Source organism: Verticillium nonalfalfae (genome assembly GCF_003724135.2).
Source record: "Verticillium nonalfalfae strain VnAa140/NRRL 66861 chromosome Unknown scaffold_15, whole genome shotgun sequence".
Lineage (NCBI taxonomy): Eukaryota > Fungi > Ascomycota > Sordariomycetes > Glomerellales > Plectosphaerellaceae > Verticillium > Verticillium nonalfalfae.
The window spans coordinates 265247-277656 of NW_021167240.1; the positions used below are offsets into that span (position 1 = coordinate 265247).

General features: G+C 55.0%; 4 protein-coding genes across 4 annotated transcripts; 3 read left to right on the forward strand and 1 right to left on the reverse strand.

Moving 5' to 3' along the window:
* Positions 1-989: 989 nt before the first annotated feature.
* Positions 990-4807, forward strand: D7B24_002202 (uncharacterized protein; the record flags this gene model as incomplete). Its single annotated transcript, XM_028636416.1, has 10 exons — positions 990-1036; positions 1660-1670; positions 2300-2313; positions 2607-2730; positions 2859-3222; positions 3286-3327; positions 3398-3651; positions 3704-3818; positions 3894-4554; positions 4631-4807. 10 exons carry the CDS (start codon positions 990-992, stop codon positions 4805-4807), a joined length of 1809 nt encoding a protein of 602 aa, XP_028497750.1.
* Positions 4808-5712: 905 nt separating this feature from the next.
* D7B24_002203 (uncharacterized protein) lies at positions 5713-8154 on the forward strand (the record flags this gene model as incomplete). Its single annotated transcript, XM_028636417.1, has 3 exons — positions 5713-6161; positions 6511-7367; positions 7436-8154. 3 exons carry the CDS (start codon positions 5713-5715, stop codon positions 8152-8154), a joined length of 2025 nt encoding a protein of 674 aa, XP_028497751.1.
* Positions 8155-8183: 29 nt separating this feature from the next.
* D7B24_002204 (uncharacterized protein) lies at positions 8184-10231 on the reverse strand (the record flags this gene model as incomplete). Its single annotated transcript, XM_028636418.1, has 4 exons — positions 8184-8869; positions 8926-9811; positions 9867-10012; positions 10147-10231. 4 exons carry the CDS (start codon positions 10229-10231, stop codon positions 8184-8186), a joined length of 1803 nt encoding a protein of 600 aa, XP_028497752.1.
* Positions 10232-10930: 699 nt separating this feature from the next.
* XYL1_2 (NAD(P)H-dependent D-xylose reductase (XR)) lies at positions 10931-12035 on the forward strand (the record flags this gene model as incomplete). Its single annotated transcript, XM_028636419.1, has 3 exons — positions 10931-11035; positions 11099-11377; positions 11436-12035. The coding sequence occupies 3 exons, from the start codon at positions 10931-10933 to the stop codon at positions 12033-12035; spliced, it is 984 nt and encodes a 327-aa protein (XP_028497753.1).
* Positions 12036-12410: the final 375 nt, after the last annotated feature.

Here is a 12410-nt window from a genome sequence, read left to right on the forward strand (position 1 = left end):
TCCATGATACAGATAGGAGATAGATGGGATCGACAGGAACAATACTGACGCGCTACGTGAGTTGTTTGCCCTGCACAACCTCGCCTTGCCATTTCTGACTGGGTAAGGTGCCCAAGGTACCACAAACAAAGATAGGCGAGTACCCATGGCAGGCAAGGTATCGAGGTAGGTGGCTCAGTTCTAGCTCGTCCCGTCCTCTGGCCAGCTGAGCATCAGGGAGAAACGGTTCCTTGGCAGAAAGACGAGAAGAAAGCTTCAGAAAAGTAATCTTGCAGACACGATGTGCTGCGAACGCACATGTAAATGCGATGCGGTTGGAAAAGGCTTGTGGGACCAGGGTCAGGACCAGGGTTAGGACCAGGGTCAGATCCAGGACTAGGAGACGGGAAGCAACCCAATAGGCGGCTGATAGGTTCCAACGGCCCAGCCCGTATTCCGATTGCTGTCGCGCGGCTTCGACACATCTTCAGCTGCCCAGACACGGGCTGCAAAACGCTGGCCCAGGGGTTCAAAAACGGGAAATATTGCTCCTTGCCAAGGCGGGATGTGCATCTCAAGTCTGCAGTGTCACCCACCAACTAACAACTCGCCCAGCCTCTCAACAAACTGGCTTCGCCCCTCTGCCCATCTCCAGCGTGGCGGAACAGAAGGGTATACCATCCCGGGGGGGCGGGGGGGACAGTGGTTGACCCCCATGTGTCTTGAGCCCTACAGTAGCCATCCCCCCCCCCCCTTTGCCCTCTACCCCTGCACCCGTTGCCCCCCTCTGCTCACATCAAGTCTTCTGTACCAACTTTAACACGAGTTCTACATAGCACGGCACCCTCTCCCGTGTCTAGATAGCGTGTCGTGCGCCAAGTCACCACCACATTCTCAGCCCTCGCAAAACTTATTGGTTGCCGATAAGCCGTACCTCGCTGAGGCCCAGCCGCCACCATTGATGACCGCCTGTCGCGCGCATGGTCAATCCTCTAGTCTATCTGGCGCCTATGGGCCGTGGCCTGCGGCTTATGGAACAGAACGGCCACGGCTTCAGGTGAGTGTGAGAAAGCGGGATGCAGGCCATTCAATATTTCGTTTCGCCTCACTCGCCCGCCATCACTTGCCCCCTGGTTGCAGGAAGCGATAGCTCCTTTCTAGGTCTCCAGCGTGATGCGAGTGGCGTGCTCGAGGCATGAATGGTCTGGGACGCAACCTACTATCGCAACCGACATATAAAGCTTCATCGAAGCACTGAAGAAACCGAGGATGGGCACAAGGGTAGCAGTGCCAATAGGTCGGAGACGCGTTCTGCAGAAGAATCGAAACACACGGTTCCAACCCAACGTGCTCTAGCGACATGTTTGGTGTCTGCACTGGAACGTCCCTTGTGCTTTGATCGCTGATGCTCTTGTATCTCGGCGTCATCTTTTGCATGGAAGTACTGGATGCCGAAGGAAAGATGGCGGGGGGGGTAGGCAGCAGCAAAATATGGTCAAATCGCGCGAGGGGTTGCTGCGTTGTTTTATTCCCTCCCAGCAAATGCACGAGCGGTCTGGACATGCAACATCATGCCGGTGAGAGAGCAAATACACAATGTTGCATCACTTTTATGCACCTTCGCTAAACATGCGCCGCACAACCTCATTCTGCGCCTGAACACTGACACATTCTAATCAGGCTATTTCTGGGTACGTTCGGTTGACAACGGCGGCGACGGGGAGCAGGGGGGCTGTGAACCGTCAGGCCGTGTCCTGACAATCATTTTATCTAGTAGCGCCGTGGCGGGCCGCCACCCAACTGTGCCTTGGGTGGTGCGCTTGGTCTGTCGGCGTTGTCTACTCCTTTGGTGCCGAAATTAGGCCTCAGTACTTCTTCCGATTGATAGCAAGGTGGCATGAAATAAAGATCGCCAGTCGGATCGAAGCATAACACGAGGGGTGCATTCAAATGCTTGTGTGATGCTTTTGCTTTGCGGATTTGTTCACTATTGACGAAGTTATGGTTCGGCTCCTGGAGACACATCCTTGCCTGAGCTATTCGGGAAGGCGGTGATGATCTTGTGTACTGAGGCCATGTTTCGGCACTAAAGGTAAGCCATTGTACGTGCCCATCTATCAAGGTACGAACGGTTCGTCAGCTTGCAGAGTTCAGAAGATAAGGACCGGGGTCGATGATAAGGATGCCACGGACCGTTCAATGGCCGACAAGCTGAGAGAATGGTTACACATGACTGCATGGTCGGCCATCTATCTGATAGTTGGCTCATATTCTGATTCTCCTCGGATCGCGGGGATCCTAATTGCTCTGGTCTTCACAGACATGCAGATCAAGGTACTCGTATAACTGACGCCCTTCACCGACCGCAAACGCAGATTCAACTAGCAGTCAGCCCAATTATTCCTTTACTGCGCCTGGGCCGCCAACGTCATTCGGCCTCAAGCAGCCGATCTGCGCCGATTACAGGCCAGGCTGTCAGGCTTCAGCCTAACGTACGAACGATGAGTGGCTGAAAAGGGAACAGCGGCGCCCGACACGTGATGTTGAGACAGCCAGGTCCGCGTATGGAGTTTCCAAGCCACTGTCGTGGAACCACTGAGCCTCATCATACTGCGGAGAAGATTTAGCTGGTCGATCCTCAAGGCTTAGATTTTACGCGTATCAAAATCCCAAAGGAGCCTCAACACTCAAACCTGGCTGCTGATGGTTTTACTCTGTGCAGTGGCGTCATATGTCTTGGTGAAGCAAGAGGTGAGACTCTGCGAGGCAGTCTTGGTGTTTGGCGGATGCGGCCTCGATATATAATAAGTTGAATCATGGCCGCTCCTGGGCCATTGTAGTTGTGATCTGTATCTTAAAGTCAGAGTCACATTCTCAAGGAAACAACCAGACCATTCTTAAAACCATGGTTTTCTCTCGCAATAAGTTAAGAGCTTTCGTCTCACTCACTCTACTCTCTGCGGCTAAAGCGAGCCCGACTTGTAACTCCAAAATTCAATGGGGTGACTGCGGCGAGGACATCACGAACATCACCGAAGCACTTGGCGGCCTACCTGTGCAATGTGGAACTTTGCAGGTGCCCCTCGACTATAGGTTTCCAAACTCGACCGAAAAGCTTTCGTTAGAACTGGCCCGAGTGCCAGCCGTCACTCAGCCCTCGAAGGGCAGCATCCAGCTTAATTTTGGAGGACCCGGCATCCCAGGCCGACGAACCCTGGCTCAAGCGGCTTCGATATACATGAAGTCAGTCATCAAAAACCTGTATGGGCACTTCAAGTCTCCGCCAACTGACTGACACTTCTGCAGCTTCACTGGCGGCCAGTATGACCTCGTCGCGTTCGACCCCAGGTATGCATCCATGTCATTTTACTACAGAGACATATGCTTGTCTGAATCGTTGCTAATGGGACACTTCCAGAGCCACCGGCGGCACAGTATTTTCCTGCTTCACCGACCCATTGGCTAAAGCGCAGCACACCTTCAATGCCGGGGTCGCAAGCACCGCGTCGGATGTAGCTGAAGGACAGCTCTGGGCTGCGGGCACGGTATACTCCAACGCTTGTCTTGAGACGCAGGCCAAGAACTCAAGCCTTGTCAATACCCCTTTTTACGCACGAGATTTGATCAGCGTCGTCGACGCGCTCGGCGAAGATGGCATGCTGCGCTTCTGGGGTGAGTTCATGCCCGCAAGGCTACATGACGGTGCTAACAGACAAATGAAAAGGTCTGTCTTACGGCACCATTGTTGCTGCGACAGTCTCAGCCATGTTTCCGGAGAGGATTGATAAATTGGTGTTTGATGGCGTGCAGAACCCTCACGAGTACTACTATGCCCTTGGGTACGTTTTCTATCGTGTTGTTGAACAGCGGCCCCAGCACTCACAACATATGGGACCTTGTTGACCAAGTTTCAGTGATTTCGAAGAATGGACGAACACGGACGAAGTCTTCTCTGCCATCTTCTCCACCTGCCTCGACTTCCCCGAGAACTGTGCCCTCTCCAAGTACAACAGCTCTGGTGCCGAGCTCGAAAAGAAGTTTTGGGATTTCCTCGAGACAATCAAATACGACCCTCTCGTTCTGGGACCCGCCACGATCGATTACTCGACCCTCAAGTTTATCACTGCCCTCAACCTCTACGACGCATCAAGCTGGCCAACTTACACAGCGTTCCTCGATCTCCTCATGACGCGATCCAACGATACACTGGCCTTGCAGACCATGACGAAAAACGGATGGCTTACCACCAAAGCCGAAGGCGACGAGGCGATCTTTCAGATCCGCTGCGGTGACAGGGTGGCACGAGCTGCCAGTCTCGAAGAGTTCAAGCCTGCGATTGACAGGCTTACCAACACGAGCCGTGTCTACGGAGATCTGGTCGTAACTCTCAATGCTGCTTGCGCGCAGTGGCAGGTCGGCGCCGCCGAAAGACTCGATTCCGACTTTCACGTCAAGACGAAGAACCCGGTCTTGTTCGTCGGCAATACCTGGGACGGACACACGCCGCTCGTGTCAGCAAAGAACGTGAGCTCAACGTTCGACGGGAGCGGTCTCTTGGAGATTCGCGGCTATGGTGTAAGTGATCCTGGACATTCTTCCTTGTCCGTAGTCGGTCCATTATAGTATCTTGAGGCTGACTGAGGCGATCTAGCACGGTTCGCATGTCCTGCCTTCTTCGTGCTCGCTCAAGGCGATTTCTGCTTACTGGAACGACGGTGTCCTGCCGGAGCCTGGGACGGTATGCCCGGTGGAAGGGGTGCCTTATTCAGGAATCACGTGGGCGGATGTGTTTGCCGAGGTCGCGAGCAACAAAACAGCCGCCACGTAGTGCATTTGACTGGATATCTCTGTTTCTTGATGCAGAAGTGACATCAAGCCTTGCGAATTACACTAAGGATAGAGACGGAGAAATTCAAGAGTGCGAGAACTAGGATATGCGTCATGACTTGGTTTGATAGCAAATTTACAGCTGAGCTACTTTCTTTCAGTCCTACTGTGTGTGCGAGTCGTCAACTAAAGGCTTAGGTACTATAAGTGTTCGAGGCAGTGGAACAGGAGCTACGCAGTCACTTCTTCCCGATTCCGAGTCACTTCCGGGGCCCAATGCACAAATGATTGGAAATTCTTGCTGATATACTTGCGCTATTCAGGGGGGTATCTTTTTAATCAATGCCACGCTCCGGACATGAATTTAGACATGATATGGCGAACTACCACGTCAAACCTGCCCCGACCGTTTTGCCAAAGCATTGAAGCATGTTCCTTGTTCATTCCAACTTCATTATTTCTCACTGGAATCTTTTTTCAGCCCCAGGCTATACTGCAATACCTGACGCTAACTGAGATAAGCGTATGAGACGACTGCCGCAGATATTGCGAGGACGCATGAACCCAGCTGGACTCCGCACTCCTTTCGGCAATGACATGCCTCCGACACGCCTTGGTCCATGCACCCCTCCCGGAGGGTTTCGACGACAGGCAGCAGTTTTACCAAAAGGAGTTTCCATTCCACGCGACAGACGGTTCAAAAAACACTTTCTTTTCGACTTGTTTCCATCCAGAGACAGCCTTTCGTCACGGTCGTGTAACTCACGGTCGTGTAACTCGTTGGTCAGACAGCATCTCGAACAGACCTCGAGACCACGGCAACCCATACCACGCAGCTCGTCAACTTAGCGAGCGGCATACACACAATCATCATAACGGATAACCTTGTTGGCAACTCTAAAAGCCATGCTCTTCACAGCCGTTGCAGCCATCCTTCTCGCCCTCGGTCCTCTGGCTGCCCACGCCAAGTCACAGGGCATAGTCACGCATCCGACTTCCGACACAAAGCTTGACCTCGGCAGCGATGATCGGTCGATGAAAATCACCTGGGCGTACGAAGGCGACTCGGGAAAGTGGGATCACGTTGATCTTGTTCTCCAAGGCGAGTCGAGAGACGATGCAGGCTCCACCAAAGAATGGTCTGCAAGCGTGCGAATGGACATCGATATGGGTGCACACTCTTTCACATACAACTCGACAAGAAGTTCCTCTTTGCTGGAGGACATGATGCTCAGATACATGGACGGAGGACGCTGGGCGGTTCGATATGGCGTTCGCTACCGCAGATGGGACGCGCTGGAGGATGTCTTCTTCTCTGAACCTGTGGCGGTGGAAGGAAAGCCATGTAATGGATTGTAAGCAGGAAGGCAGGTTAGGTTGAGTAATTCATGTGGTTGCCATGCACGCTGTCTCGAGGTTCCTCGACATCTTGGTTGGGCTACTGTTTTGGTGGTTCCAGCTGGCAGTTCTCTTTCTTCAGCAGGGGCTCCACGCAAGAGCGCTAACCCTGATGCCTCATAGCGCCAATGGCCTCTGCGGAGCCCCCTGACACCCCCGAAAATGGTCAGCCGCGTCTGTCTTCACCTGCCTCGATGGGGGGGATGGGGGCTGCATGCACCTGCCGTTGGATCACTGCTTGACTCCTTCCTTTTCCTCCACCGCATGCTCATAACTACATCCTGATCGCACATCACCAGGCTACAGCACCAAGAGCACCAACGACACTTTGGCATCGGCCATGTTGTCCCCGGAGAGAGACACAGCAGCCGGCGATTCGCAACATGTGTCTTCAAGCACTGCCCAGCACACCCACGTTCAGTTTGCCCCCCAGGCACTGACGCCCACGACGCCTTGGACATCTCTCCATGACCCCGTGCCGCATCTTTCTGAGGCCTCGTCCACATCGCCAGCCGAAACCTGGCGACTGGATCACTTTGTGTCCGAACCAGGCTACCTCGAGTATCAAGAGGAGCTTCGCTGCCTCATCTTCAATACGGCCCAGACTGCCGCGCCCACCCGTGAAGGCACCCCCGAGCCTGGCACCACCCTTCCCGAGGCCCTTCCGTTGGTGCCCTCTTTTCCGAGCCCCTCAAATGACGCTGCGAACCGCCGCCAGGCCGCTCAAACCCTGGCATCGCCTCGGCGTTTAGAGTTCCTGAAGAATTACGTTGCTGAGGTCGCTCCGTGGCTCGACATGTTCGACAGCGACCGGGCCTTCGGCATCCAGGTCCCAGTGCTTGCTCAGTCCTCACCTGCCCTTCTCTACGCCGTCCTGGCCCTCTCGGCTCGCCAACTGGAGCGCAAGGAAGGCAGACAGTCCTCTTTCGACAGTCTCGAACTCTACCAAGAGGCCATCCGGTTGCTCACACCTCTATTGCAGGTTCGTGATCAAAAGATTATCCCCATTTGCACAATTCTCTGCTGTATGGAGATGATGTCGGCGAGTGCCCAAGATTGGAGGAAGCACCTCGAAGGCTGTGCTGCCTTGTTCGACTCATTCAACGTACACGGCTTCACCGGGGGTTTATTGCAGGCTGTTTTTTGGTGTTATGCAAGGATGGGTAAGTAGGGCGGCAAAGACCTCCTTCATGCCTTTTCTGAAGTGCACATCCTAACAGCACACCACTAGATCTCTGTGGTGCCCTCATTTCAGATGGAACGGAGAGCACTCTTCTTCAACCGTCGAAATGGCTTCCTAGTGGTGCTACACACTCTGAGGCTGTGGACCTGTTTCGCCAGTCCACTTCGCCGGACATGTACGCCAACCATGCCGTCTACCTCTGCGCCAAAGTATGCGAGCTTGTCGCAGACCGCACACGCTTTTACGAGCTTGGCGACGACACCAGCGTCAACCCTGACGACCTGAACGACCGCTGGCTCCGTCTGTGGGATGACCTTCAGTCATGGAATCTGAATCGGCCGCCCGAAATGCTCCCTGCTCAGACCATCCAAAGCACGCCTTTTCCCCAGATCCTCTTCCTACACTGGGCCGCCATATCCTCCAACCAGCTCTACCACACTGCTTGCGTCCTTCTCCTCGGTTCCACGCCACGCCCCTCGAATCTGAAGCTCGGCATTAGCGGCTCGGCCGTATGGCATGCCAAGCACATCTGTGGCATCTCCCTCGCGAACCCGCACCAGGGCTGCTTGAACAATGCAATTCAGCCTTTGTGGGTGGCAGGGCGTCTTCTGAGCCACAAGTCCGAGCATGCCCTTCTCGTCCAGCTGATTCGGAGCATCGAGGCCATGACGGGATGGGGTACATGCTGGCGGATTGACGACCTGGAGTCGGCATGGGGCTACAAAGTCCGCGGCAAAAGTTCGCGCATGACCAACCTCACGGTCTGATTCTGAACATAACAACTGCACACTCCCCTTCATCCAGAGGCCATACCCCAATCTTCTCGAGCCTTGGTGACGAAGAAGATGACGTCCCAACCTGTCATGGTCTTGATCTTTTCGAAACAGCCGAGCACGGCCAGTTGTTGCGGCTCATATGTCATGCGCTGAGCAGCTCGGTAGAGTGCAGCCACCAGACACAAATCCCAGCTATCCCGTCGGTCATTGTTCATCGCTATACCGCAGACACGCTGGGCATGCCATAGCGGCGACATGGTAGGGTCCTTTCGCGCGGCACCGACGGACAGGGTACGAGGCCGGTGCTGCAACATGAGAAGCATGGCCGTGTGGTATAATTGGTTCGCGAAAACGGCGGCGCCATTCGTGAAAAGCAACACTGGGAACAAACTGTCGTCGACTTCCATCTCGATCATGGGATGGAATTCCCGAGGACGATTGGTGTACCAAGTGCTCAAAGCGTCATGGAGCATGGTCCACCGTTGTACCGGCGACCGCGGAGCACTGCCAGTGGTGGAGGAGGCTGGCGCTGGGAAGCTACAAGCGCCAAAGTTGACAGCTTGGGCGCACAACAAAAGAGATTCGCTCGCGGACTGGAACACAGTGTCGGCAATAGCCGATGTTTGCCACTCTGGGGGGTTTGCTGGATAGTTGAGCTGATCCGGAATCGACACAGTCGTGCCATTGACGAGGGCTTTGCCGAGGTCTTGTTGGGAGCATCGTCAGCTGGAGACTCTGTCGGACAAAAGAAAGCGAACTTACCCAGTCTCAACAACAACCCAAGCACTGATAGTCGTAATTTCGAAGGCGGACGCCCTAGCTCTTTGAAGTGAGCGCCATCAGCGAGAAGACATGTTGTACTATGCCACGCGCCAGGCACATCTCTGAGGAAGTGCGTTGTACTGGCGAGTGCTAGATGAATGAGCTCGCAATCGTTGACGGACTCGAGGTCCTGATTCTGCATGAAGCTGGTGTCGGTTATGATATGGAGAGAATGATCCTTCGTTTGTGTTAGCCGTTCGGCTTGTAACGACTGGGACGACAGCGCAAGCAGCGAGTGCAGTGCGCTTCCAGATTCCATCGCCAACCGTGGCACGACGAGGCCAAAGCACTGGCTCATGTCGCAGATGTCTAGCCAAGGAGCAACTTGGTATCGGTATTGTCGGAGCAGCTGCAGAATCGTCTCCTGCGAGATGGTCCCGGTTACCGACGCACCTGCGCTGCTGGGTGAGGACACGAGGGGTGGATGTAAAGCCGCCACACGTTCATGGCTTGGGGAATGGATAATTTGAGATGGTTCATCGTTGCCGAGAGACAGGAGCACAGTCAGGGCAGTTTGGTAGTCGGCGTCTTTGGGAGACGCCTGCATCCTGTCGGTCATCACAACCATAGAATGCTGTGGCGAGCTATGAATGGGGTCTCCATCCTGTGGCCAGGGTCCCGGCGTGAATTGGTCATTGACGAACGGCACTTGCTCTCTGGGAGTTTCAACTGCCGCAAGCTCGTGTGCTTCTGGATTCATTGGCGTCGACTCCATCAGTCGCTCCAGCGTGGCGCCTGATGCCGTCGGCGACGTCGTCATGTCATTGTTGCCATCACCCCCATCTGACTCTTTCGAGGTTGAGACTGATGACCCAGGATCAACAAACTTTGAACCATCAGCAATATTCAGTCATGGCAGGGATACATGACCCGGTACGCACCTGAAGACGAGAGTACTGCGTCTCGTTCGATTTGGGCGTTGGCGGCACTGTGAGAGCATTCTTGTGCAAGAACGTCAATCTCGGGCCGTACTGGCAGTCAAAGCCGCCCTCAATGCAGCGCCGACATTTTGGCTTTTCCTCGTCGCCTGATCACAGCATGTCAATTTCGCGACTCCAGAGCAGGCCTCTCGCGGTCCGAACCCCAGTGGGCATGTCACCCCACAGGCACAGTCGAGGTGCCACAGGACTGGAACGTCCCGGGGATGGTGGGCCGACTCACATTTGCGGCGCCGGGTCCGACATTTCATACACCCGGTCCTCGTCCTCTTGTGGCGACTTCTGGACGGAGCGTCGTCGGTCGCCATGCTTGTGCTCGCGCAGGCCCCGTGTCTGGCGAGAGGGTGGGAGGGATATTTTGGTCGGATTGGGACGAATGACGGAGGGAGGCCATGGGCGAGTTGGGTTCAACAAGTGGAGGGCCATGTGGCTGGGTGGGGTGGGAGAACAGGGCACGCCGTCTGGAGAACTGATCCTGACTTGGGGGATCTACCAAGGGTCTCTACAGGCGAGCCTCGGGCTGTGAGGTAGGTGGACATGTTCCCCCTCTGAGATCTCCTGTCATCTCCAAGAATACCTGATCTGAGGAGGCCTATGACTTTTCCACAGGCTCAACATCTGGACAAAGCGGCATTCGTGCCATTTCCGCAGGCGACGAACGGCGAAACGACGGAGAAAATGAAGACAACGTCGATTTCCCCGCATCGGCCTCGGTGTTGGCGAGTCAAGAGACAAAGCTCAAGCAGCAAGATCCCTGTCGAGGAAATCAAGCGGGCCCTCTTCCAGCGGTTAGAATGTCCCAAAATGGAAGCCAGTGGCTAACATGCCTCTTTGGGTCACCATGATGAAATGTATCAGTGGTCCCGCATCGTGGATGTGGGATCTTACAGAGAGTTGAAAAGGAAGAAAATGTCTGGACGCGGATCGCGGCCCTGATCGGTCCTCATTTGCATAACGCACTCCCTTCACAACCAAGTCACCTCACTAATCTCCCCCAAAATCTCAGCATGGGCAAGTCAACGATTACCCTGGCGTCAGGCCACGAGATGCCTCTGGTGGGCTTCGGCCTGTGGAAGGTGCCCCGCGAGACTTGCGCCGACACTGTCTACAATGTATGTTTCGACCACCATGTGCCCTCGCGCGACAGAGAAACATATTAATGTCTCATTTTGCAGGCCATCAAAGTCGGCTACAGGCTGTTCGACGGAGCGTACGACTACCAGAACGAGAAGGAGGCCGGCGAGGGGATCCAGCGCGCGATCAAGGAGGGGCTCGTCAAGCGCGAGGATATCTTCATCACGACCAAACTGTGGAACAATTATCACCGCAAGGAGCATGCCATCGATATGGCGAGGAAGCAGAACGAGGCCTGGGGTCTTGGCTACATTGACCTCTTTCTCATCCACTTCCCCTGTGCCCTGAAGTACATTGAGCCCTCGAAGCTGCCCTACCCGGTACGTCGTCGCCATCTGTGTAGACTCAAAATTCTCTCCCAAGTCTGACCCTCCCTAGGCCTGGTGGAACGATGCCGAGCGCTCCTCTGTCGAAACCGACAAGGTCCCCATCCGCGAGACGTGGGAGAGCCTCGAGTCGCTCGTCGACGAGGGTGTTGCCAAGTCCATCGGCGTCAGCAACTTCCAGGCCCAGTCTCTCTACGACATCTTCACCTACAACCGCCACCCGCTGTCGTCTCTGCAGATCGAGCACCACCCCTACCTCGTCCAGCCCGAGCTCGTCCAGCTCGCGCAGGAGAACAAGATTGCCGTGACGGCCTACTCGTCCTTCGGCCCCCAGTCCTTCATGGAGCTGCCACCTGCGTTCAACAAGCGCGCCCGCGGCGCACAGGGTCTCTTTGAGGTCGAGTCCATCAAGTCTCTCGCGGGCAAGTACGGTGTCACGCCGGCGCAGGTGCTCCTGCGGTGGGCGACGCAGAGGGGCGTCGCCGTCATTCCCAAGTCGAACAGCCAGGACAGGCTGAAGCAGAACTTGGAGGTCAACGGGTTCGACTTGATGGCGGAGGAGCTGGAGAGCATCTCGGATCTGGATCGGGGGTTGAGGTTCAACGACCCGGGATTCTACCTGCCAGATCACCCGCTGCGCATTTTTGCTTAGTGAGAAGTGTGAATTGATTCGGGATGGTTGGATTCAGGGACGGTTGAAGTGTAGATGCATAGACAAAAGAGACGATAATGAAAATTAGAACAGACTAAAAACGTTCATCCCCAGCCTCTTCGCCCTCCTAATGCTCGTCACAACATTTTTCTCCCAAGTTCGGGTGTGAAAACAGCAGGTCTGTAAGACGTATTTACTCAGCTACGCTCTGTGAGAAAGCAACAGGTAAAGACATCTGGAACACGGCGAACATCCGAGAAATCAAACATTTGACTGGCCGATTCCTCCGACGTCCCCGATTCGAGAAACGGGGACTCCCGCAACCGCCGTCCGTGTCCGATGGCATCTGGAACCGCCCCCCCTCCTTTCCGTGTT